Source organism: Simochromis diagramma, unplaced genomic scaffold (assembly GCF_900408965.1).
Source record: "Simochromis diagramma unplaced genomic scaffold, fSimDia1.1 OVJJ01000107.1, whole genome shotgun sequence".
Taxonomy (NCBI): Eukaryota; Metazoa; Chordata; class Actinopteri; order Cichliformes; family Cichlidae; genus Simochromis; species Simochromis diagramma.
Genome location: NW_024387209.1, coordinates 3,591,875 through 3,618,611, shown reverse-complemented (window position 1 = coordinate 3,618,611; position 26,737 = coordinate 3,591,875). Strand labels below are relative to the sequence as shown.

At 40.2% G+C, this 26,737-nt stretch overlaps 1 protein-coding gene across 3 annotated transcripts in view; it reads left to right on the top strand.

Moving 5' to 3' along the window:
• The window catches only part of LOC120746114 (tensin-like), a 121,306-nt gene that overhangs the window by 10,959 nt on the left and 83,610 nt on the right, over positions 1 to 26,737 (top strand). For all 3 annotated transcript variants that reach the window (XM_040051408.1, XM_040051406.1, XM_040051407.1), the window contains exons 2-3: positions 18,063 to 18,177; positions 21,375 to 21,412. In XM_040051408.1, the coding sequence (XP_039907342.1) occupies positions 18,063 to 18,177; positions 21,375 to 21,412 (153 nt within the window). The remainder of the gene's footprint in view (positions 1 to 18,062; positions 18,178 to 21,374; positions 21,413 to 26,737) is intronic.

Here is a 26,737-nt window from a genome sequence, read left to right as displayed (position 1 = left end):
AACCTTTTACCACAAACTTAGTCACTGCTCGGTGACATTCGTCTATCCTGGCCTAAAAGGAGACGCTACCGGTAGACTGCAGCGAGAACTACCAGCATCTGAGCCAGCCAGACTCTGTCTGTCTCTCTCATCATGGTCACCTAAATCCACAGTAATGGCAGGTTTTGTAATAAGGCAGATCGCGCTAACATAATATGCACTGTTAGTTGATTATTTACCTGCTGCATTAACGGGAGAGGATGTGCAAACGTTACCGCTGCTGCTGGGTTGAGATTCACGAGTCCGGAGCGGAATTAAAAACACGACATTAGTTTAAGGTTATCGCGTGTTTTGTGAGCAAATGCTTTTACATATTCGTAGTGTTTCCTCCCTTAAATGAAATATCTACTTTGCAAGTATTGCAAGTTGCCCTGTTGTCATCCATTCTCGTAAAGTATAATCAAACTTTTGAGCGTTTGAGCCGCTATGTTTCCTGCCAGGTAAATGACGCTCCGCAACGTGGTGACGTCATTCGGGGCGACTGGAATCGATAAGGGACTCTTTTGCAAAAATGGCAAACAATTCCAAGGAATTGAAACAGTGGGAACCGGTTCTCAACAAGAACCGAGTTTCGATACCCATCCCTAGGTATAGCTGACATGTTTTGAAAGCCACAACTTTTACTTTGAAGACTAATGATGGTCCCTGTTTCTGGTTTGTGTCACATTTTTCAAAGTTTCACTACTATTCGAAAAGTCCCTGGCAAGTATGTGCAGACAAGCCAGTGTCTATAATGCAAACTATGGACAACCACAGCAATCTGCTAGCCAACAAAGAAATCACGTAGAGATATTTGCCAACCAGTCAGGGAATACACATTTTTCCAAAGCAATGAGTGGTTGTCAGGGAGTAACAAAGTGGTCTGTAGGCCTGTGGGCCTTATTCACTTTACCCTGCATCGTTGCCACCATGATTGTCACGCTAGTGGTGGACAGGTTGAAGGTGGCTAGCGGTCATGCAATTAGCTGTAACTATTAACTCCCCAAAGTTTTGGGGACTGATTATGTCTCTCTGTTTGTACCTGATCGTATTTTTTGCACAGTGATGCAAACGGTAGCCACCTCCACGTGCTTTTCCGCTGCACATTCAAAGTGTAAGTTTTGCGGTCCTCTAGTGGGCCGTACAAAAATACTGAGGGTTGTAAAAAAAAAAAAAAAAGCTTTAAAATATTTACAATACAAGCACAGTATCAGAAAGAAGATATTATTTATATATTGTGTATTGTGTTTTTTCTTTTTCATATTTTCATTTCTTTCTTTCGTTTTTTTGTTGACTGCTACTAAAAATTGTGATTGCAAATTTTACAGAGTACTTTGTAACACATCACATAGCAAACCTTCCATGATTTAAGCCCTGCTCAATTTCATTCTGTGTTGTAGTCCAGTACATGGCAGCTGATACACTATAAGGAAAGATGTATGGTAGATCCATCATGCCTCCAGTTGTCTAACAGAGTCCTTTATTGACTGAACAGAATCCCCAGTGAGCTCTGAAAATCAATCCGGCTTTGATTGGACTGTTACTGCCTGCCACGCCTCTGTGTGTGTCACCTCTGTATTGTGTGTGTGTGTGTATGTGTGTGGCCTGGTTGTAATAACAGTGTGTCTACTATCCCTGCTTAGTAATTAATATGTGTTGAGTGAGGAGATTCTTGAGAGATTAATCTCTTTCAGCGTCTGTATGTGTGGTATCTAATTCCCCACAGCATAATGTTTAGCCCTTTTATATATACAAGTCCAGAAAAAAACAGGTCAAGCTTGAATAAGGTTTTTAGTCAGACAACAATCTAATAGTTTAAGATTTTTGAAAAAGAGCAACAATGCATTGTGTCTATTGTATAATAAAGACTGTTTCATTGATTATATGAGAATGAAAACTATTACAGTAAACATGAAATACTTTAATAAACCATCAAAAACCATCCTTCTAACAATCCGCTGAATTAAACATAAGTTTGTATGCAGCCATCTCGGCTGGGGCAGCATAAGCCAGAGTTCTCCAACTGTTGATACCAAACCTGGATGGGTGGGTTGCATCAAGAAAGGCATCCAGGGGAAAAAAAATCTGTCCCTAATGAAACATTCCGATCATCAAGAGAGTCCTGGATTAAGTAAAACCATCTGGCTAACAGGAAGCCAGTGAAAACTGTGCTACCTTGGCTGAAGACATTTGACCTTTGAAAGTGCTGAGGGAGAAATATGGGAATGTCAACGGGAGCTTCAGTTTGTCTTTGTGGATCTAGAGAAAACATATTATAGGGTGGCAAAAGAGGAACTGTGGTACTGCATGAGGAAGTTGGGACTGTCAGAAGTATGTGAGGGTGGTGAAGGACATGTATGAGGACAGTGAGAAAGTGGTGAGCTCTGTGGTAGGAGTGACAGATAGATTAATGGGGTTACATCAGGGATCGGCTCTGAGCCCTTATTGTTTGCAGTGATGTTGGACGGGTTGACCGATGAGGTCAGGCAGGAGTCTCGTTGGACTGTGATGTTTGCAGACGACATTGTGATCTGTAGTGAGAGTAGGAAACAGGTGGAAGAGAGCCTGGAAAGGTGGAGCTTTGCTCTGCAGAGAAGAAAAATAAAAGACAGTACAATATGTGGAAATGAGAGGGAGACAGGTCTAACAAGGAGCAGAGGTAGTTAAGGTAGATGAGTTTAATATCGATGATTAACCATTCAATGAAACAGACAGAGAGTTGAAGAAGAGAGTGAAGCAGAGACAGGGTGGACTTGCCCTCCTTGAGGAACCAAGACATGCAGAGGGTTGGTGTGACAAAGGAAGCTCCAAGGGTTAGGATGAGATGGAGGCAGATAATCTACTCCTAAAGAGAGCAGCTAAAAGATGAAGAATTAAGTCCTATTTAAAGGGCTTTTCTGTGACTTCATCACCTGCTGTATTATTTGAAGTCATTTCCAAACTCCATTGCTTAAGATCAATGAAAACGTTCCACATGGTTGTGATATTTGCTGTTTTGATGTCGATACCCACCTCCAAATGACATGAAACTGCACTCAGACCTAGTTTTGGTTTAACAGTCTCCAAAGGGACCCCATGTCCTGTTCAGCTGCCACACGGACTGACTGTCCTCAGCCAGAAATCCCTCCAACCAACTCTCATCGGAGTTTTCTCCATGCTCTCGTTTTCTAACCAGTGCATTTGCACTTGTGTGCATCTGTGTATGTATATATGCATCGAGGCGTGCGATACTGTATCTTCAAGACTCAGACTGTCCTCAGAGAGTGTAGCTGTCACTCTGGCTAAACAATTCTCTGTGTATCTGTGACCAGGTGATTTATATCCAATGTGACTGGTTGCCTTCCTCCAGGCCCTTGGGCTATCACCAGCTAGCCCTTGACCCAGCTTCAGCACACTTCCCCTGGGTACTGTGCACTACTCTGCCCCCGCTTCTCATCCCTGAGTCTGAATGTCTGCCTGTAAAGTTTAATGGATTCTGGCTGGGATGCTGCAGATCAGTATGTGGATCATTCAAACATCAAAAAGTGTTTAAGGTTATAGGTGGCCATTTGGGAATAAAGATGTAGAAATAGATGAATTAATAAAAGTACTGTATGACAAAAAAGACAGCAAATCAAGCGTGTCTTCCATTTAGCATTTTCATGATGAGTCAGTAGTGAAAACCAGCAAATCCAATGAATTAAATATTTCATAATTAAATAAAAAGAATATCCTAATTATTTTTTTTAAATAATTGGTTAAAGTGGTCGATATAACATTAGCTAATCATTGCTGCATCGATTGTGAACATCTGGATGGATACCAGTGTTTTCCTACAAAACTATACTAAAACTTTCTTCCTTTGTGAGAGAAACAAAGAAATCTTTAATCTAAATCTAATCTAAAAAATAAGTGACCCACCTTAAACCAGAGTCATGATAAACAATATATATGCGGTTTTTTTTTCCTGAGTGGTTTCATCACGTTTACTGTCTAAGGACAGCAAGCTGTGCAGAACTGATGTAACACAGCTACCATATCCACATGGTTAAATGCTGTTTCACTCGCTGGGCCCACATCCTCATTTGAGGTTTGACAGTGTTTTAGTAGATAAAGGTGAATGGCTTGGAGATGAATTGAGCTGCAGTTTGGGGAAGGCCTCGAAGGGGACTGGCGGCGGCTCCCAAGCCTAACAGATCCCTGTGTACTAAATAGAAGTGAAGAAGTTAAAGAATTGAAAAGGGGAGGGAGGGTGGGCCACGTAAACTGGGGGATAATATATAGATGAGAACCGGAAGGAGTGTGTTTGGAGGCGTGGTTCTGCTTCTGAAATTCAGGTACTTTATCTCCAATTCACTTGCTAATATTCAACATCCAAAAGCAATATGTGATTAACATATATTGATTCTGTAGATGTTAAAAATAAATCAATAAAAAGTAATAATAAAGATGCAAATTCCCCATCACCCCACATTCCAACATTCTCTAAGTGAATCAAGTAATATCCCCAACGCCATTACACCACCAACAACAATATGAATTGCTGATCCAAGGGATTTATCCATGCTTTCATGCTGCTAACACCAAATTCTGACACTACCAGCTGACGGTTGCAGAAATAATTGAGATTAATTAGACCAGGCGATGATTTCTCAATGTTCTGTTGTCCAATTTTGGTAAGCCAATAACTCAGATTCCTGTTCTTGGCTGACAGGAGTGGCACCCAGTGTGGTCTTCTGCTGCCTATCTGCTTCAAAGACTATTGTGTTGTGCATTCAGAGATGCTCTTCTGCATACCTATATGAGTGGATGTTTGGATAACTGTTACCTTCCTATCAGCTCGAAGCAGTCTGTGCATTCTCTCTTTTTTGAGTTGCTACTGTAGACATTGGTGTTTACGGGCAGTTGAACAGGTATACCTGATGAAGTTGCTGATGGGTATACACGACAAACAAAATCAGCAAACACTCACATTTGCTGAGATGAAAATAATATATGTATTTTTTTGATATAACTGCAACAGTCAATAGCTTAAACTGCTAAAGCTACTGCTAGTTGACTAATAAATTAATCAGACATTAATAGCATCTATAAGTAGTAGAAGTAGCAGAAAGCTGCAAATTGAAGGTATATGAAAGAGAGCATCTTCAACAACATGCACAAAGTTGTAATGCACATTTCCACATTTACATTTCAAAGCTGCATCCTTGTTGTGTTCTTGTCCTGTACTCGCTGTGATTACGTGTTTGTTTGCTTTTTAATCCCCAGAGATGGACTCAAAGAGAGGAGAGCTCATTAGCAAACATGGATTCTAAGTTCATTAGCAGCTGACTAATGATTATAAGCAGCTGAGACTTCATGATCACAGCCCAATGATCTTTGTGTCTCTCAGTCTGCACCTTGTATTGATTGTATCGCGAGCTCGTGGAAACAGTATTCGCCCACAGGTTCACGCACAGATATACATGTTTCTAGGCTGCACACACATAAACAGTGAGGAGAACGGAGACACATACCCACACACACACAAGTGTTCCTCAACTTGCTGATGCTTGACGTTGGGATCTACTACAATCTGGCAACTGGCCCACAGTGTCAGTGAGTCCGCTGGGGTTGTCGGCTTCAGCAGTATAAATAAAATATCTTGAACTCCTGTCTTTTGTGTGTTCTTTTACATTGATTCATATGCCCACAGTGTATAGAGGTAGACAGGAAAGGATATATTTGGTCTGGTTTTGTTCTTAAAGTGTTGTTTGAGTAAACTATGTCTGTAGATTGTAACAGTCTCTGATTATGGGCACTTCTGTCCTGGCAATCACTAATGTAGCCATAATCACAGTGAAGAAGGCCCCTTGGGGGTTATAACCAGAATAATGACTATCCTGATAAGGCATTTCACGCTCCCTTCTGTTATTTACTATAAAAGGAAATGTTCATAAATGTTGGGGCATGGCACAACATCGCATCAAACTGACAAGGATCATTTTGGGAAACTTTAGTTTTGTGCTGCCTAAAGCTGGTGAAAGAAGCAGAGCAAAGCTTCTTGAGGACTGATGATAGCCAAAGTGCTAATTTCAGCTGTTTGATATGCCATCTGTGTGTCTGAGATTGCAGTTTCAGAGAGAGTTCGAGAGCGGAGGCTGGCAGCAGGAGCAGAGTTTACAGTGAGGTGATGCAGAGTTTAAATGTGAACAAAGTCTGACGCTGACAGAAATATTCAAAAGGATTCATGGCTCACCAAAGTTGGACAAAAGGAAATTGGAAAAATCTTGCCTGGTTTGAGGAGGTTCGATTTCTGATTGATATCAGACATCAGATAGTAGGGTCTGAATTCGGAACAAACAACATGAAATCATGTTTCCATCCTGGTTTGTGTCAGCGGCTCAGCCTGGTGGTGTAATGGTGTGAGAGATATTTCCTTGGCACATTTTGGGCTCCTTAGTTCCAACTGAGCATTGTTTATGACCTTTATGGCCAGGATAATACAGTGTACCATCTTCTCATGGGTGCTTCCAACAGAATAACCATGTCTCAAAACTCAAATCATCTCAAACTGGTTACTTGAACTTGAAGATGTGTTCACTGTTCTCAAATGCCCTCCACAATCACCAGATCTCAGTCCAACAGAACACCTTTGGGACGTGGAGGAACAGGAGATTCACATCATGGATGTACAACTGCGAAATCTACAGCAACTGCATGATGCTGTCATGTGAAAATGGAGCAAAATCTCTAAGGAGTGTTTCCATCCCCTTGTCAAATCTAAGCTATGAAGAATTACACTAATAATTACACAAAAGGTGCTGTTTAGCTGAGTCTTAGGAAATAGGAATTTGACTCATACTATGGCCTAAAACTCACAATATCTCACCTGGTACTCTGATGATGGTGACAACTGTTTCTTCTACCTCTTAGGAGAGTGTCACTTTTATGGAACTGCTATGATAAATTGCTGCAGGGCTCTTTAAACAAAAAACAGAGAACAACTAGTCTTTGAGATAAAATGTAGAGTCAGCGGTTTGTTCACACAGTCTCAAAAACAGCAATGTAGAAAAATGTCTGAAATGAAGACTGCAAAAGTGCAAGTGGTTTGCGTCTGTATGATTGGAAAAAACTGATTAGTTAACATTACATAAAGATCTTAGGTTGGGTTAAAATACACAATTTTATGTTAGAAAGCCGCAAGTACTACCTGTTCTACACACAACAACACCTGACTGTATTTTACATGCAAAAACTCAAGTAATACTTTAGTATTTGACTTGCATAGTGTACTTAAGTCACATGTTACATGCAGCAGAGTACAAGTATATATAAAGTATGAAAGCATCAGATAAACAAACATAAGACTCTGAATTCCGTGAAAATGATCACAAATAGCGTATAGAAGTGTTTCCTGCTCTTCACTCAGATTCTGGTAAAGACATCAGCTTCAGTAAAGAGTGCAATGGATTGTTATTGAACAATCCATTGCACCGCCATAGCTTTCATGTGTTTAGGAAAACTTTTTTTCTACAATAAGTAATTGCTCAAAGCATGTAAATGCTGTCACAGACTCTTATATACAAACATTACAAATGTCATCCTGGTTCTGTAGTTTCTTTTTATGTTTCTCCCTCTTGTTTGCTCCCGCTCTATGTCTCACAAAGGCGCCCATTGTTCCTGACCGAATTTCAATTTGGTTGAAATTGAAAGCAGGTGTGGCTCTGCTTTTTCATCTTGTGGGGGGTGCTGGGCTTTTCTATTTCTGTGGGCCTGTTCCTCATGCTCGTTTCATTGAATCATTGACTGGTTGGTAACCCCCCCCCCCCCCCCCCCACAGTTGTTTTTTTTTTTTTTTTTTACATAATGAGTCATTTGCTCCATCTGTAAGACTCATCTATCAGTCAGGTAGTCACTCATTCGGAAAATCATGTCTCATTTCTGTCTCACATGGCATTGCTGATAAGCATTCTGCACATTTTGTTAAATATGATGCAGAAAACCCCTAACCTTCGGGTAAAAATGTCTCCAGCTACTAACTTTAATTTCTAAATGATTGTATTTACTTCACTATTGTCTCTTGGAGATGTTTATTGCACATAGGGGGACACTTGCTGAAAAATTAATTAGCTCCAGGATTTGTGTCAAATTACATCATTATCCAGGATAATACTGCACATCTTTGTTCCTTCCTCCAACCATTCTTTCAATTCATGCAGAAAGACTTTCCTCTGACTGTGCTATAAGTGGAACCATATGTGGAGGTCTGCATGAATATGGGAATGAAGCTGGATGTGGGGACATTTATGTTCCTATATATGTGTGTGTGTGAGAGAGAGATTCCAGATTTGAACATCCGGGATTTATGCGAAAAGGGTGCCTTCTGAGCTGCCAGATGTAGCAGCTCAAAAGGCACCTTGCATAAACAGGATGTGTCGACTACAAACACGTACCCTTACACTGAGGCTTTCTTCTCTTGACAAATATTGGTATAAATATGTGTAGGCTCTCTGTAAAGGGCTTCTTGAGTTTGGTGCCATACTTTATTCAGACAGAACTGGTGACCATAGATGGGCTATAGATGGCTATATGTTTCATTTTCTTATATCATAATAAATAATAATAAAAACATAGCCAGAAAAACAGGTTCAATATATCTTGATGTAAGAAAGATATAGTAAGATTTAAGGTACGTACCCAACAAAAATATTACCTATGCCCCAGTTGTGTTTCAGCACACGTTAGTAATTTTTTAGTAAATGTAATATGAGAGCTTCCATTTTATTAGGTTTTAAAATGTAGCCTCTTGATAATGTAAATGTAGCATATTCACAGCATTGTTTTTCTTACACTTTTACATTAATATTATATAACGAAGGAAAATTATTTCTATGCTTCTTAACGGATTTTGTAGCTACAAGCTAGCTAAATGTATCAAGGCTAAAATATAGTTTTTAACATAAACAACCTTAACATTTTAACTTAATATAGTATTCAAATTAACTAACCTTTAATTACGTTTTGGTTATTTAAAAAACTGTAGTGTCAGTATGGCCTATATACAAAATATGGACAAAGCCACTGTGACATTAGCAATTTGATGCATGGTCTACCTTTTTGAAGCTTTGAGTTTGGCATTTTGGCCAAACTTCGTTTTTAGTAGCAAGAAGTGAGAAAAGCCTGGAATGTTAAGTCATGAGCTAATGCTAAACTAGCCTGTTGATCCAGGGATCCAAACTGTTCAGAAGGCTCTAAATGGTGCCAACACCTCAAATTGCTAAGCAGCCACAGATTTATGTAGCTAATGGCTGTTAACTTGTTAGCAAATGATTTATATTTTTTGCAAACGATGCAAAGCAATATTAGCAGTCAGCTGGTTTGTCTGTCTGCCAATTACTTTCTTTTAGCTTTGTATTTGGCTTAGTTCATAGAAGTTTTTCTTTTCTTTTTTCCTGGGCAGATGCAGTCAAGCAAAAAAAAAAAAAAAAGTTTTCACATAACTCAAAACAGTGCTGTAAAAAACTATGTACACCTATACTGCCTCCATAGGAATTAAGAGAATCAGTAGTAGTCATCTGCTGCTAATCAAATGTGCTTGTTTCCTGATCATCAGCAAGTGAGATAAATATCCTGATAAAATCAGAATTTCTTGCAGCTCGCAGGTCTGGGGCAATGACACAACGCAAAGGAAAGACATCAGCAATTATCTTATTATAGAGAGTTATAAGACTATTTTCAAATAATCTGCGGTCCACCATTCTGCAATGAGAAAGTGCAAAACATTCAGTAAATCTTCTAATCTGCACATCTTCCCAGAACAAATTCAAGGTGCAATCAACATGTTATATCTCAAATTCTCAAAATTAGAAAAACAACAAAAACATATGGCTTATTTGGAAGGATTTCCTCTATTTCTCTCTAAAAGGTATTTTTTAGAATGACTTAGGTTTGCAAAGCTGCATCTAAACAAACCATAAAACCTCTAGAACAATGTCCTTTGGACAGACCAGACCAAACAAAGCATATGAACACAAACACCGCATACCGACCATCAGCACGGTGGTGGAGGGGTGATGATTTGGTCTACAGTCACTGCGTCAACTATGACCTCCTTTATATACCAACTTAAGCCTGGGCACACTGGTTCATGCGACAAGATGATCACTTCAGCAAATCTGTCACAGAATGGCTGAAAATGAAAACAGTCAAGGTGCTGCAATGTTCTAGTCAAAGTCCAGAACTCAACCTAACTGAAATGCTGGACATTAAGTGAGCTCTGCATAAATGAATTCAAACCTCAATAAACTGAAGTAACGGTGCATAGAAGAGTGGGCTAAATTTCCTCCACAATGATCTGAGAGACTAATAATGTCATACAGAAAACAATAACTTCAGGTTATTGCTGCTAAAGGTGGTTCCTCACAATACTTTAATATACTCTTCAAGTCCTGCCACGTGTGGGTATCCATGTGAATCACTGTGAATATAAAAGCAAGATGCTTTCTCGAAATACACGAAGCAGTCATCCAAGATACAAACGATACAAATGTGTCTATCACCAACAGTCCAGCATGTGCATATATGTGGATTGATATAAATGACTTTTATGCGTGTTTTCCAGGACTAGTTCGTGTTCATGTATAATTTCTGATCAGAAGGACAGAACGATGCCTTTGAGAAAGTCGTCCCCCCTCTCCTCATCCCACATCTTTGCTCTAAGTGGGGTCGCGGTCGAGGTAGCGTAGTGATGCTTTTCATTAGCTAAGTGCAACTGGGGGAGAAGAGCACACAGCCTTGATTTACTGGGCCTCCTGTCTATATGCCAGGACACACATACTCAGAGAAACGCCTCCTCTCCTCTTTCAGCCTGTCCACTCTGTCCCATTATTCCCTCTATTTTTTCTCCAGATCTATCCATTTCCCTTACCTTGAGCCTCTCTTTTTCTGTCTCGGTTTCTCTGTCTCTCCACATAACTTCCTTTTCCATTTTCTCTCTCAAGCCTGTCGTGGGAGTCTCCTTCTAGCACGACACAGAGGACAGCTTTCTTTCTCTTTTACATTGCTGTCCTCAGCTGTGTGCTAAAAATGTCAAAATGCATTTTTTAGGGTCATCACAATACTACTGAAAGTAACATCAGCTTTCCATAATGCTGAAAAGAAGGCGTTTTGCTTGGGTTCATGTTGTATTCATGAAAAAGCATGATTAAAGTTGGATTTTTTTTTTCAACTTGAATCAACTTGAGGTCAGATCACCTCGTGGTTTGTAAAAGGATGTAGACAATGTAAATGCTCTGGTAAACCTTAATGTTTTTATATGCTGGTGCTGTCAGGTTTCAGCAGAGATTACCAACATCCTGAACGTTAATTTCTTGGCAAAACCTTAGCTTCACAGGAAGCAAGTTGTTTCATACCATATGATACAGTCTGTCATGGAAGATTAAGAAACTGATGGCATTCATTACTGAAGCAGCTTTTTGATTACATGCCTAAGTGTGAGCTTGAGATATATTTTTCATTCCTAGAAAAGAAAAAAAGAAAAAAAAAGAAACTCAGAGAGTCGTTTCATTTGTAAACGCATGATCTCTTTGCTCATTACTAGCCATTTCAGCTGCTGAGGCCCTTCCCCTCTTTCTTCTTCTTTTTTAAAAAAAAAAAAAAGTTGAATCCCAGATGCTACATGGCAGAAATCCAAGTGCCATTTGCACTTCTGTTGTCTCGATATTCACAGTGGGCCCGTGCGCCAGGCTGTGCATTCATGTTTATACGTGTGTGTGTGTGTGTGTGTGTGTGTGTGTGTGTGTGTGTGTGTGTGTGTGTGTGTGTGTGTGTGTAAACTTGTGGTTGTATGTTTTTTCTCCCCCAGCCCATCTATCATTGTTTGACAGGACATGTTGACCCCAGTTGCTGTGGCAGCCAGGTAACCATGGCACCTGACTGTGACACAGCTGGTTGCGTCTGATTGGTTTAGCCGCCGGCTTTCTGCCAGGTCATCTTTAACATCGAGACTGTGGAGCTTTAAAGGCTATTTATAAGCTCAGCGAGGCCCACGCTGCAAAAAATGCCAGTCTTAAGCAGGTGTTTGCTCTCATGTTTAATCTGAATGTCTTTCAGATCCATCCATCCATCCATTCGCTTCCGCTTATCCTCTTCAGGGTCGCGGGGGGTGCTGGAGCCCAGCTGTCATAGGGCGAGAGGCGGGGTGCAACCTGGACAGGTCACCAGTCTGTCTCAGGGCTAACACATAGAGACAGACAACCATTCACACTCACATTCACACCATGGGCAATTTAGGCTACGTCCACACTAGCCCGGATAGATTTGAAAACGGCGTTTTCGTCTGAAAACACTCCGCATCCACACTAGCGTTTTCAGTCGTTTTCACAGAGTTGCGCGTCCACATTGAAACGGCTGAAAACGCTTACGTTCCAGTCCTGCGCATGCGCAAAAGCGAATGAGGATTACATAATTTGAAGAAAAGCTATCTGGAGCATGTACAAACTGATATTAATCTTTTTTTAGGGCTGTCAAAATTGAGAGCAATCAAAACAACTGCTGTATAATGCACTCCGCTATCTTTGTTTAATTGGTCACATGACTGCATCACATGACTAAAATGCGTCATCGTTTTAGAAAGTCTGATTTTCGAGTGTCCACAGTGCGATGGGGCAGCTCCGTTTTGAAATGTATGTGTTTTCAAGAGCGGAAAACGCCGTCTCAGTGTGGACGGGAGGCCAAAACGGAGAGAAAACGATTAGTGTGGACGTAGCCTTAGATTGACCAGTTAACCTATCCCCACTAACTGCATGTGTTTGGACTGCGGGAGGAAGCCGGAGTACCCAGGGAGAACCCCCGCAGACACAGGGAGAACATGCAAACTCCACACAGCTAGCACTGTTAGCATCTGGCCCACTGTGATGTTTTTGTTTTGAAGATGATAAAATTAAGAATATATAGTAACCCTAGGGGATGAATTTCATACACACTGAAATCTGCTAAACCTGCTATAAACAGATTTTGTCATATGAATTGGTATTATCTATAGGTAGTGGATGTAATATTTGGTCCTAGAAACTTTCTGGTTTTCGTTTTCAACATGCATAGCCCATAGTTGGACATAGCAACAACCCATTGACTATGTTAAGTAACATATAAAAAAAACCTAAATGATTGAATGTCACTCACCAAAACTCAAAGCTCACCCTTTTTCTATGGTCTTCTTACTGCTAACCGTACAGCGAGCCACATATTTTGCATTGAAAATGTTCCAAAAAGCACCAACACCACAATCACAGCCCACTGAAACAAATTAGCTAAGGCGCTATCTAACAGAGAGTGGCTATACCTACTCATCTCTCAAAGCTTCACCCCTTATGTTGTATAGTGTAAGTTCAGTCTTAATAAAGTTAAAATGAGTAGGTTTTTATATTAAAAATTACATTACAGTTTTAATAAAATAGCCTTTAAGTTATAGAGACAGAAACTGGTTTTGTAGCATGCTGTAGCATAAACATTTATTTCTGCTGTAGAGCTAGACATGTTAACACAGCAGTCTATGGCAAGTGACTTACTTTTGAAGCCATTTTGGTGGCAATTCAAGAAACCTTTTAGTGCTTCTGTAAATCAAGACAATTTTTTTACAGTAGCTAGCAATTGTAGTAACATTAGCTAGTTAACAGTTTTACAGTAACATTTCATTTCATATTACACTTAAAGTCAGTGCAAACAGTGTTGAGGAGATACACTATCAAGCAATACTTTAATTTTTTTTTCCTATATCATGTTTTCACCTAGCACAGTACTTTTGAATCTGTCCGTTCAACCAATTCTCCATTAATCAGTATATATGGATAAAATGTTTAGTCTGCCTCTGTATCAATCTGAGCTGCTGCTGTTGAGCAGAACAAGCAAATGGAAGAAACAAGGTTGTTTGAGAGATAGATGTTGCAGTGGTTCATAATTAATTTTTTACATGAATTATCACCATGCATGTAGCATATTGTTTGTTTGAAGTTACCTGTTCTAATATGCTGTGTGTGCTGCTGGCTAGCCAAGGTCAGCCAGGATTCCTCTTTGGAACTTATAGCGAGAGTGTCACAGTGTGACAAAAGCCATTAAGATTTAGGGAGATATGGGAGCGAAAACGCTGAGAAACACACTTTTGAAAAGAGCTTTGAGCCAAATTGACTGCAGCACACGGAGGAGGGGGAAAAAAGGCCAGGGAGCTTTGGAAAGCAACAGGAAAATGAGCTCAAAGATGATGAAGCAAAGGATTACATGACTTAGTGCAGCTTTCATCAGTGAGCCTCATCATACCTACAGTCCTTTGAAGATGTAGTAGGTCTAGTTGTAGTTGAAGTGATTAAAATTAGCAATGGGAAAAAGCAGTGAGCTATAATAATGTGCAAAAGTCTTGAGCCACTACTTGTTTTTATATTTTTCTGCCAAGAAGCCAAACTTTCTTTTACTTTTTTAAAAGTGGTTTCCATCAATAGTTCTTCAGGCTTACTGAAGTTTGTTTAAAGTCTTTCTTTGAACACTGGCTTTTTTTCTTTTGCTGATTTTAAGTCCAGTCTTTGCACTACCAAACTGACCACCTTCAGATCCCCCCTGCCGCCTGCTCCCGGATTAAAGATTTCTTCACTAACCAGCCTCAATCTGTCCAACTTGCTGATTGAGGCTGGTGCTTGGACAACAACATGAAGCTGAACTTCATTAAAACAAAAGAGCTCATAATGGACTTCAGAAGGCACAGACAGGTCACTCCCCTGCCATTGTAAAAGGATAACGGGTGGAATCTGCCTCCACCTTCAGGTTTCTGGGCACCCACGTCTCCGCTGATCACACCTGGACCAACAACACCAACGTCCTGGTAAAGAGGGCCCAGCAGTGACTGCACTTCCTCCATATCCCGAGGAAGAATAACCTGGAGAAGAAGCTGCTGCTGGCCTTCTCACACACCTCAGTGGAGAGCGTGCTCTCCTACTGCCTGAGTGTTTGGTACTCAGGGGCCACTACTAAGAACAGCAAGGCTAAGCAGAGGGTAATTAACACCACCCAAAAAGTCATTGACTTTCCTCTGCCACCCCTGGAGGCCATCACCAGATCCCCCCGTCTCAGGAAAACCAGGGCCATCACAGGTGACCCCTTGCTCCCTGCCCACCACCCGTTTGACCTGCAGCCCTCACGTCAATCAGGTCCGACACCTCTAGACTCACAAACAGGTTCCTACCCTGGGACATTCAGACTGTTAGCAAACAACATCCCCCCACACCCCCGAGCCATGGCGTGAGTAACCCTTCATCACTCAGGCCACTCAAAAATGAACTCTGTACTCAGACCAAGTCTTTTCTTTGCACTACTTCCAAGCACTTTGCAACTATTTTGTTCTCTAGGTTGTGGCTTTTTCTTATTTTTGTATACATTTCTCCAGTTTGCTATTTAATCCTGCTGTCTTACTATTTATATGTCATTGTACATGTTCAATGACAATAAAGGGCTATTCTATTCTATTCTATTCTATTCTATTCTACTTCACTCTCTGGAGTGTGTCCTTAAAAATTTAAGGAAATAGAGGACAAAAAAAGTGGCAGGTCTAAATCCAGCAAAGGCTTGACACAGATTTTGAGATATTCATCTGGCTCTTCAGGTAATCCATCTACTGTTCACTGAAGCCTCATCAGAAATAGTCTCAGCTGATAGGTGGCCATCAAGAAGTCTTCTTAAGGAAGGGGAAATGAGAGATAATGTAAAATCATACCTGGATAGATAGAAAAACACAGAGTGGAATACCATCAGTCATGGATCGGCCTTCCCAGAGCCCGGACCTCAACATTATTGAAGCAGTGTGGGATCATGTTGACAGAGAACAGAACAAAAGGCAGAAACATCCAAAGAAGAGCTTTGAATGTCCTTCAAGAAACCTGGAGAACTATTCCTGAAGACGACTTAAATATTGACTTTTAAGCTCATTCGAAGCTCATTAGACATTTTCTTGTATATTTGCACATTTTTCGTAAATTGATCCCCATTTTCCTTGCAAAATGTTGCAAAATTAAGGTTTTCTCTAGTCTGTTCCACAGCACGGCATTTCAAACAGTACTTGTGGTAGAAGGTTATGTTGTAGGTAGCAGTAGGAGCTGTCTGTTGTATAGTGGTCCTAAGTAAGACGTCACTTGTTCTTTGGTTTAGAGATGGACCACAATCTGTGAGTGGTCATGAGTAAATTTCAGGAGCACTGTGGACACGTGGACATGCGTTTCCTGTGCATTTTAAATAAGCTGCTCTGAGCTACTCTTTCTACCAGAACCTCCCCTCCCCCCAAACAGCTCCTCATCGTTGGTGCTCTGCAAACTAAATCAATTACTATGTGCTACTACAGAATTACAGACTTACCTTTAGACATCAACACAAACTGGTGCAAGTAGAAACAATTAGCGTGTTTATCTACTTAAAGAAAGACACAGAAAGCAGAAAAACTTAAAACCGATCACTCCTCTGTAGGAGAAGTGATCAGTGATCTATTTACAGTGAGCAACTTGCACAACATGATGTGACAGCAATGTTGCCTATGTTGAATAAGATAATCAGTTAACTGTTCAACTGTTAATCTGTTAAAAAAAAAAAAACTATGTTTGCAGGTATAGACCAGGTCACCTTAAGAAAGATTGATTTCTCCTTTTACCAGAAAGAAATATTCCAAAGCCCTCGCAATGATTTATATTCGTGGGAATGTTTGAGGAATGTCTTAATTCATTGACTCATTCATGCATCCTTTCAAGGTGATATCTGGAAGGAGGTGTATATAAAATACTGTTTTCAATAAAGCAAACTCAGATTTACAGCCCAGCCGAGCTCAACCCAAACCAGGCCAGCTGCACAAATACACAAAGGAAATGGCATCATTATTATGACTCACAGAGGAGGCTGTTAGGAAAAGTGGGCTCTGGACAACAGGGAAAGAGGGAGATCTAGCAGGGTGTTTGCTTTAAGTGCAATTCTGAGTGATGATGTCACATGATGAAATGACAAAAGAAGAGATCTGGGATTTGCCTGTTGTCTTTTTGGCCATACGAACTGGGGTAACTGCATCAAAGCAACCCACAGACCTTTGTATGATAAAATAAAACCAGATCAAACCACATAAGCAAGTCAGAAAGAAAATAAAGGCCTAAAACATTCAGAAACCTAAACCAACTCGTCTATTCTGAGCACATTTTGAAGCGTTCATCGGCTGGTTTCCTTCAAAGGAAAAACTCGTGCGTTGAGTGCATTTTCCAAGCTGCAGGACAGACTAATCAGATCAATTCTGAGTAATGTGCAGCTGTTTGGAGAGAAACCCACATTTTAACACAGCGTTCGAGATGTCATTGCATGTCAGGAATAAATTACACAAGTCATGGAATTAATTTTGCAAGGGTCTTTTGGGATCCTCCAAGTTGTTATCCTGGTCATGAGCAACATGCTCGCAGCAGCTGCAACCCCATCTTCTTCTTCTTCATCATCATCAGCATGCGTAAAACAATATTTTTGATTTTTCTTCTTCACTGCTTTGCACAGTTTCTCGAGCTGTTGTGCCCTCAGGCTGCTCTGAAATGAAGCCCCGGACACACACTTGCAAACAATACTGCACACACACACACACGAACACACACAGGCAAGCATCATTCCTAGAGTTTTTTAGGTTGCTGGCTGCTGTAAGGCCTTTTTTTCACTCCATCGTTAATTAGTCATTTAATTAGAGAACTTCAAAGTGAAAACATCCTATGCTGTTGGGTGGGCTGTGTCTCTGTGTCTGCACGTGTGTGTCAGTGTGAGTTTACTTATTTGCACGCAACAGTCTTTTGGGCCTTATAAGGTAGAAAAATGACTTGTTTGAGTTGCATCACTGTTTCGGACATTAACCCTCCTATTCAGTATAACAAAGACACAAGGAAACAGCTTAGCTGAAACCAAAAATCATCAAAAGTTGAGGTGAAACTCTCACGTGCAGCCAGATGTATCGAATGTGTTTTGATTGGCTTTGGATCTGCTTCCATCGATTTGTAGCGATGCACTCCTGATCTCGTTTCCTCTTCTTCCCGCAGCCCGACGAGCTGGAGGGCGTCCACACGCACACCTTTAAGCTGAAGCCATTCAAGAAGGCCAAGAGTTGTGATATATGCAAGCAGGCCATCACCAAGGAGGGCCTCATCTGCAAAGGTGGGTGTCTAGCATGTTGGCTTTAAAGTTGATCTGAGCAGACGTAAGACAGTAGACCGAGTAAATTATGACCAGGCAGGGGTCGGATTCCCAGAATGGCTGAGGGTGAGATTCATTTATAAATATAAAAACTGACCATTTTATAACAACTGCCTCTATGTTCCTTAGACTTGCTGCTTCTGTAACCTGGAAGTGGCAGTAAATAGATGTATATCAGTTATGTTATGAGTTATGACCCAATTTTACTTTAAGAAACATTATTATAAACATTGTCAGTCTGTGAAAAAGAGTGTGGGCAAATAGTTTAACAAACCCCTAGACATCTTTATTACCGAAGTTAGCACCATCGCCTGACTAAAAGAAGGTCCTGGGCATGGTCTTGTGCTGCTGAGTTCAATGTGTTGTGCATTCAGAGATACTCTTCTGCATACCTTGGTTGTAAGTGTTATTTGAGTTACTGTTGCCTCCCGGTCAGCTCGAAGCATTTTAGCCATTTTCCTCAGACCTCTAGCATCAAGAAAGCATTTTCTCTCTAAGAACTGCCGCACAGTTCAGTTCAGTGCAGTTCAGCTAAAGCTTGATTCTAGCATAATTTAAGCCATTCCGGTTTACATTAAAGAAAGGTTTAAAACAAAGTTTTATTTGTATTTGAATGTGTTTTCTCCCCAAGTCTATTTTTAATATACACATCCTTTTTGTTTACACTGTACGCTCTATTTATGTATGCATTGGTCTACTGTTTTAGCTTTTCTTTCTCTCCCTCTTGCCTTTGAGCCCCTGCCTCCCCCTCTTCCTCAATGATCCAATCACATGTTTTTGAGTCTAATTTTAGAAGTACTAAACGTTTTATTGTCACTCCAAGAAAAGTCCAAGGGAAATTAACATTAGAAGACTCCCAGGCAGCCTCACATTTCCTCTGTTTCTTTTTCTCTGGTCTCCCTCTATCTGTCTTTGCACTCTTTCCCTTGCTCTCCCCATTTTTGAACTACAGTACAAACAGAGTGTCTTTAGCAGAGGCCAGATGACAAACGGGGAGAAAAGCCCAGCAGTAGGGGAATGGGCTTGTATAGGGCTTTGGCTGAGGATTTGGTGTTAAAATTAGTATGGCTGCTGCTGCTGCTGCTGCTGCATTAGCCTAGATAAGAGGGGGGAAGAGGGGGAAAGGGATGAGTGGTAGGGGAGGGGGCCAGAGCTAGGGTGAAGAGTGAGAAATGTGGGTAGCAACGACGCTGGGTGATAGATATGGGTACAGAAAAGAAAAGAAGGCATACACTTTTATTTATTGTACTTTCTGTCCTGTTAAACTAGAGCTATAGTGTACTATATGTTCACAAGCACCTGGACAATTATAATTATCTAAAAATCCTTGTTGTCCTTTACAGTTACCAGGAAGGGTTGCTATGCAGCACATTGCTGGTTATTGTAGCCAAAGGATTAGATGTGACAATAAGACTATGTGCTATGCAATCGTCCAGATACATTGCTTTAAAATCAGCTAAAAAAAACTCTCAGGGAGGCCCTTTGAATGTCAAAGAATGAGATAAACAAAAGACATACAAAAAGGTTAATCTTTGCTAAAGTGAAGTCATTTCTCTGTTTTAGAGACTTTGACAGAGCTGTTCATGACTTCATTTCATCTCGCCTCGACTACTGTAATAATCTTTACTATGGTGTTAGTCTGTCATCAGTTAGCCGTCTACAGCTGGTCCAAAATGCTGCAGCACGGTTATTAACTGGCACACGCAAGCAAGAACACATATCTCCCATACTGGCATCATTGCACTGGGTGCCAGTTAGTTTTAGAATTAATTTTAAGATTTTTTATTTTAAGGCATTGAATGGGTTAGCACCCTCATACCTTTCTGATCTTTTAAATTGGTACACTCCTGCAAGATCACTGAGGTCTGCGGATCAATTGCTCCTGGCTGTCCCGAGGTCCAGATTAAAGCACAGAGGAGATCGGGGCTTTGCTGTAACTGCTCCTAAACTGTGGAACAAACTGCCCCTTCACATCAGGACCTGCCCAACATTGGACACTTTTGAAACCCGTCTGAAAACCCAGTTTTATTCCTTGGCTTTTAAATCAGAATGAGTTTGTATTACTTTTAACTATGTTATCTCTTACTCAAATCTTCTAATTTTATGATTCTTTTTCTTTTCTTTTATCATGTCTCCCTATGTTTTTATGTCTTTTAGTTATCTTAATTGTGCAGCACCTTGGTCAACATTTGTTGTTTTAAATGTGCTATAGAAATAAATGTGACTTTGACTTTGACTAAAAATGGGGGAGAAAAGTCATATTAAGCAAAGTCATAAAGCCAGCAATCCTGTGTATTTTACCCTACATAGGACTTTGTTTTGTAAAATAAGCATCGTGTTGTAATCAGTAACACTTCAAACTAATGATTGGAATCCTACGCGTATCTTCAAAGTGTTTGCTGAGGTCATAAATCCATAAAGAAGAAGGTTTATTTCCTCACATACCTATATACAACCTGTTTTCAAATAGAGGCTTCGCCCCCTCCTGGTAGTTAAAAAGAATGCAGCTTCAAGGTTTCTGTGCAAAGGCTTAACCTTTCTGACCTGAAACTTCTGACCATCTTTCATAAAGAGTGTTTGCTTCAAACATGCAAAAAGACAAATTTGCATTAATAAATGAATAAAATTTGATTACAGACTGTTACTATTATGTGCTGAGGAGACTTGTACCACCTTGATTCAAGTGTGACCCATTAACAGTCTAGAACATACATTAAAAGTCCAATTTATCACTGTTTAATCAACATTCTGTGTTCATTTCAATCCCTTTGGCTTGCATTTGCTATTGATTTTTGCATCAATGTTTCACCTTTTGCCTGAAACATTAAGGTAGTGAAATGCAAACTGATGGATGGATGTTTGCTTCATGTGACCACTTGAGGGCAGCACCACAGCATGTTGGCATCAGGGATGGTGTTGACCTTATTTCAGTTTCAGTGCATTCAGCAGTACAGCGCTGCAATTCTAAACTCTCCACACCATCTAAGCACTTTAATTGTTTTCCAATACTGAGCACACATCTACAGTTGCTGCTTTCAGCTTCATTTTGTGATCTATGTGAAAGGAAACATCCATTAATCTCTTTACGGTTGTTAATGGTTTTTGCTCCTGTGGGTGTAAATCAACAACTGCACTTAATGCTGCCTCTTTTATTTCAGCGTGCCGGTTGTCCTGCCACAAGAAATGTGAAGTGAAGGTAAGACACGATCTTCACCGTCTTCTTTTGTTACTGATGAGACTGATGTCTTCATTGTGCATTCTAGTCTTTGTCACACCTTATTACTGTATAGAAGTACACATATTTTTACTTATTGTACAAGCACATACAATGCACCACACATACAGCAGATAAACTGTGACTGTGGTCATTGTATCGGGAATAGCAGGAATTTAAAAGTTGCTTTTCTACACGGTTTTTCCCCCTCCTGAAGCACTATTGCAAATGTTAAGCGAAGCCCATTTATGGGGTTTTTCAGGCTGTTTAAATCAATTTTAGCACTGCATGGAAAAATGCACAGTCCGGCAAAAAAGCTTTAACCTGCCTGCCTCAGACTGCAGTGTGACGTCATCCAGAGCAGCACGCTGGCTAATAAACTTCATGCAAGTGCACATCCCCACTTAGATTTCTTTGTAATTCACACACACATTCACACACTGAATGTGTGTGTGAATGGGTGGATGACTGAATGTAGTGTAAAGCGCTTTGGGGTCCTTAGGGGCTAAGTAAAGCGCTATACAAATACAGGCCATTTACCATTTACCATTTACCATTTGTAATGGTGTGGGTTATAGTGCTTATATGGTCGTCTACGGAGGACCAAAACTGCTGAAATCATCAGCACAGGTTGAAAATTAATAATTGAATCCATGAAATACAAAATTACGCAAAAGGCAAAATAAATGAGGGAGTAGATAAATACAAAGACAAGAAGAAATATCAATTTGCCATATTTTGTAAATTAATACTAACATTTTTGTTTAGATTGTTTTGGTGCATCTGATGGTTCAGTTATTTAAGTATTTAAGATTTTGGCTGTTTGATCCAACACAGAGAATAAAAAGACTCATGATTCTGATTACTCTTGAGTAGCATGTGACATGTCCTTACACAAATAACTTTATCAGTTTAAATATAATTTAAAACAATTTTATATACTTAAAAAAATCTTTTGAAAACATCGTCGCCTCATTTGTACTTGGCAGCCCTCTGTTTTTTTGTGTGGTTTCGTTTCGTTTTCCCACAATTATTTTTCACTGTAAATGATCGCCCACTCAGATCAACCCCTAATTTCACTTCAATTACACCTCATCATTCAGAAACTGCTGATACTTACCAGCTATGCATGAAGCATTATTATTAGTATAGTGGCTTTATCTTGTACCATAATCAGCCATAACTATGCATTGCTAACAAAATAACTTTGACCATTTGGGGCATGGAGATCGGACCTCTCGGGGTATCCTGTACGAGGACTTTGGCATCATGGTCTTCAGCTCCTTTGGATTAGCAGTGGGACCCTACTGGGATTGGATTTTGATAGTGCTGTTGAACTGGGATCGTAATTTCGGTATATTTGTTGTGTTCCTCGAGCTGTCACTGAGTATATTTTGAAGTGGCGTGAGGCGTATTGTCTTGCTTGGTGGTACATATCATCGTGACATCCACATGAATGCCAAAACCCAAGGTTTCCCAGCAGAACATTGTCCTATAACAAGATGATCCATTTTATTCACTTCACTTGTCAGTGGTTTTTAATATTGTGGTGGATCAGTGACTTCAAATACATGTGCAAAAAAAAAAAAAAAGAACTACTTGGGGGCAAATACGCCATGTAAGGCTTCATTTCTGCCTCTTGACTGACTGTGGGATCACAGTTCCACTCACCACATTTGATCCCAATCAGCGGTAACAAAAAATAAAGAAAAAAGGGGAGAGCAAATGAAAAGGAAGGAGCGGAGGAATGAGTGAATGAGAAGCAAGGGAAAGGGTGGAGGGGAAGAGTGTAAAAAGGCTGTATACTTAGTGGTTTTAGTTGTGACTGGTGGGGAGAAATGTTGAAATGTCTCTCCTCTCCTTTATTTTCCTCTCCAGTTCATAACTCCTCTCCCCAAAAAACCTCCCCTCAAGCCATTCGTCTACCCAAATATTACTATAGGAACAAAAGTTATGTGTTCCCAAAACATCCACGGAGAAATCTGCCAAATACCTCTAAAACCGGGCAAAGTCATTTGTGGTGGCAATTTGGGGAATAATCAGGATAGCGTCATGAGTCATTCGTTCTGGTGGTGACAGACAGCCGACAGGAAATGTTTTGAGAAGAGAGTAGGTTTGCGTGTCAGAAGGGAAAGGACTGTAGATGGAGGGAAATTGTAAATCTGGATGAAAATTAGAGTTGCGTTAATGTGCAAATGCCAATATTGATTTACTTGGGAGCAAACATTTGTGTTGGCTTTATCCAGGGAAATGACCCTTGAACAAAAACAAACAGGACACAAATATGCCAGCGCCGTGCTCGTTGTTTCAGGTTGTAAAAGTGCGGTTACGATTTGTGCAAATACGAATGTGAATTTAGGCAACGCTTTGGGCCGCCTCTTCGCTGACCTTGAGCAGTAAATTTGTCATGAAGCACAATGAGGTTTGTTGCCAGCAGTTTGCAGTTCACCAGACATGAAGATAACTGCAGCGCTGCACTGATTTCATTTTGTGTGTTTATTATTTTAATTCGCCACAGCTTCCCCTTTATATGCCAAACACTGCCCAGGGCATTGAATGACAGTTGCTTGAATGTTTTAAGGGTTTTTCATTTGGGTTTATGAAGCATTTCTGTGTTTTTATAGTATTTTAATGGCACCTATACTGATTTTCATGAGGGTGTGATGATGGTAATTGTTTTAACATATGCTATGAGATAATATTTGCATAATCTATTTTGATGCCTGCTACATAGGACAAGAAGGACAAAAGTGTGCTGATTATATAATGAATTACAAGTTTACAGTCCTTGTAGCTGACCATTTATAGACAAATGTTTTTTGTTTGTTAAGGCGCTTAACACTGACTAACACTGAAGCATAAAAAGGCTCCTAACCTAAGATATGAACCAGCGCTATGTCAAAAACCTGATATATGGTATGCAAGATATCCTTAAAAATTTTTGAGGACAAGCGGAGGGCCAAAGAAGATGTGTCAGGTTTAAAAATACTATTTACAACAGATTAACAGTATTCAGAAAGCCATGTACTTAAGAAACAAGGAAAAATCCAGCAAAGACCTGATACAGGACCTGAGAGATTCATGTGGACCTTCAGCTGATCATCTACTGTTCAATAAAGCCTCACCAGAAATGGTCTCAGTGGAAGGGTGGCCATCAGGAAGCAATTCTTAAAGGAGGGAAACTGGGAGAAAAGACTGAGCTATGACAGCTATACAAGAACTGTATTGAAAATGAGGGCAAAAGATCTGATGGAGTGATTAATCCAAGTTTTTTTTAATCTGTTCAAATCGTGTGTTTGGAGGAGATCAAGAGAGAAATACAGTGAGTGTCTACAGCCATCTGTAAAACACGGTGGACTCTCTGATACGGTTTGGGCAGCATTTCAGTCAGTGGTGTTGGAGATCTTGTCAAAATTGATGAATTATGAACTCAGAAAAGTACCATCAGATTTTTGATCCACCATACAATACCATCTGGAAAACATCAGATTAGAAACAGCTTTCTTTTTCAGCACAACAACGATCCCAAACACACTGCCAATGCAGTAAAATCATACCTGGATAGAAAAACACACAGTGGAAAACCATCAGTCATGGATCGGCCTCCCCAGAGCCCGGACCTCAACATTATTGAAGCAGTGTGGGATCATGTTGACAGAGAACAGAACAAAAGGCAGAAACATCCAAAGAAGAGCTTTGAATGTCTTTCAAGGAGCTTGGAGAACTATTCCTGAAGACGACTTAAAGACATGATGAGAAAGCTGCCTAAGAGAGTTCAGACTGTGCTGAAGAATAAAGATGGTCACACCAAATATTGACTTTCAAGCTAATTCGATTTTAAAAAATCTGTTTTTGCCTTATATACTTTTTATCACAAAATATAAGGAAATACATAGTACTGAAAATGTTTTGTCATTGGGCTCTTCCATAACGTCCATAAGCCATTTTGCAAACACCGCTGTAATCTTAATGTCAGTGAAACAATTAGCCTAATTCTGCGAAATGTTGAAAGTCAGTAACCACATGCAGTTCAGTCATTAACTTTTAAAGCTTATGAAAATGTCAGTATAAACATGCAAAAGACAGACATCCACTAACATGCCTTGATGAAGGCAGCTAATAGTTTCTGGCTCCTTTTCATGTTCTGTTTTTCTTTCAGTTCTTTCTGTTTGACCACAGTCATCTCGCTGCGGATGTCTGTTATTAGAGCTCTGAGGATGCTCCACAGCACACAGAAGACAAACTCTACAGGCTGCCAGTATTGCACCTATGTTGATGAGGAGACTTGTTTGCACAGTGGCTGGCGTTTTGCCTAAAGTCTGTCAGGAAACCTAGGCTGAGTGTTGGAAACAGAGACTCTCTGTTAGACAGAAGACTCCTGTGTTGATTCCTCATACAGTGGGGCAAAAAAGTATTTAGTCAGCCACCGATTGTGCAAGTTCCCCCACCTAAAATGATGACAGAGGTCAGTAATTTGCACCAGAGGTACACTTCAACTGTGAGAGACAGAATGTGAAAAAAAAAAAATCCATGAATCCACATGGTAGGGTTTGTAAAGAATTTATTCGTAAATCAGGGTGGAAAATAAGTATTTGGTCAATAACAAAAATACAACTCAATACTTTGTAACATAACCTTTGTTGGCAATAACAGAGGTCAAACGTTTACTATAGGTCTTTACCAGGTTTGCACACACAGTAGCTGGTATTTTGGCCCATTCCTCCATGCAGATCTTCTCGAGAGCAGTGATGTTTTGGGGCTGTCGCCGAGCAACACGGACTTTCAACTCCCGCCACAGATTTTCTATGGGGTTGAGGTCTGGAGACTGGCTAGGCCACTCCAGGACTTTCAAATGCTTCTTTTTTTTTTTTTTTTTTTTTTTTTTTTTGTGTCCCGTTTGGATCTATAGCCATCAGAATTGTTGTCTTAAGGCCAAGAAAGATGCCAAGCGGATTTATTTTACCAAGTGGATCGTCATGGCCTTGCCATATTGGTCCATTTGATTGACCTTTATTATAATTATGAATTTCTTTTATTTTCAGTTGCTACAAACAGGACAGACATGACTGGGGGATAGGACAGGGAGAAAGAATGAAAGAAAGAGAGGGAGAGAAAGAAAACCAAAGGGGAGAAGAGACGATGAGAAGGGGGAGAAGAAAGAAAAAAAACAACAACAAAAAAAACAAAACACCTGGGTCACCTGTATGGAGAAAAAAAACAGAAGAGAAAACAAACAACAAAGAGCAACATAATAAAAAAAACGGCACCATCACAATAAACTAGCTAGCAGTAGATACTAAATAATAA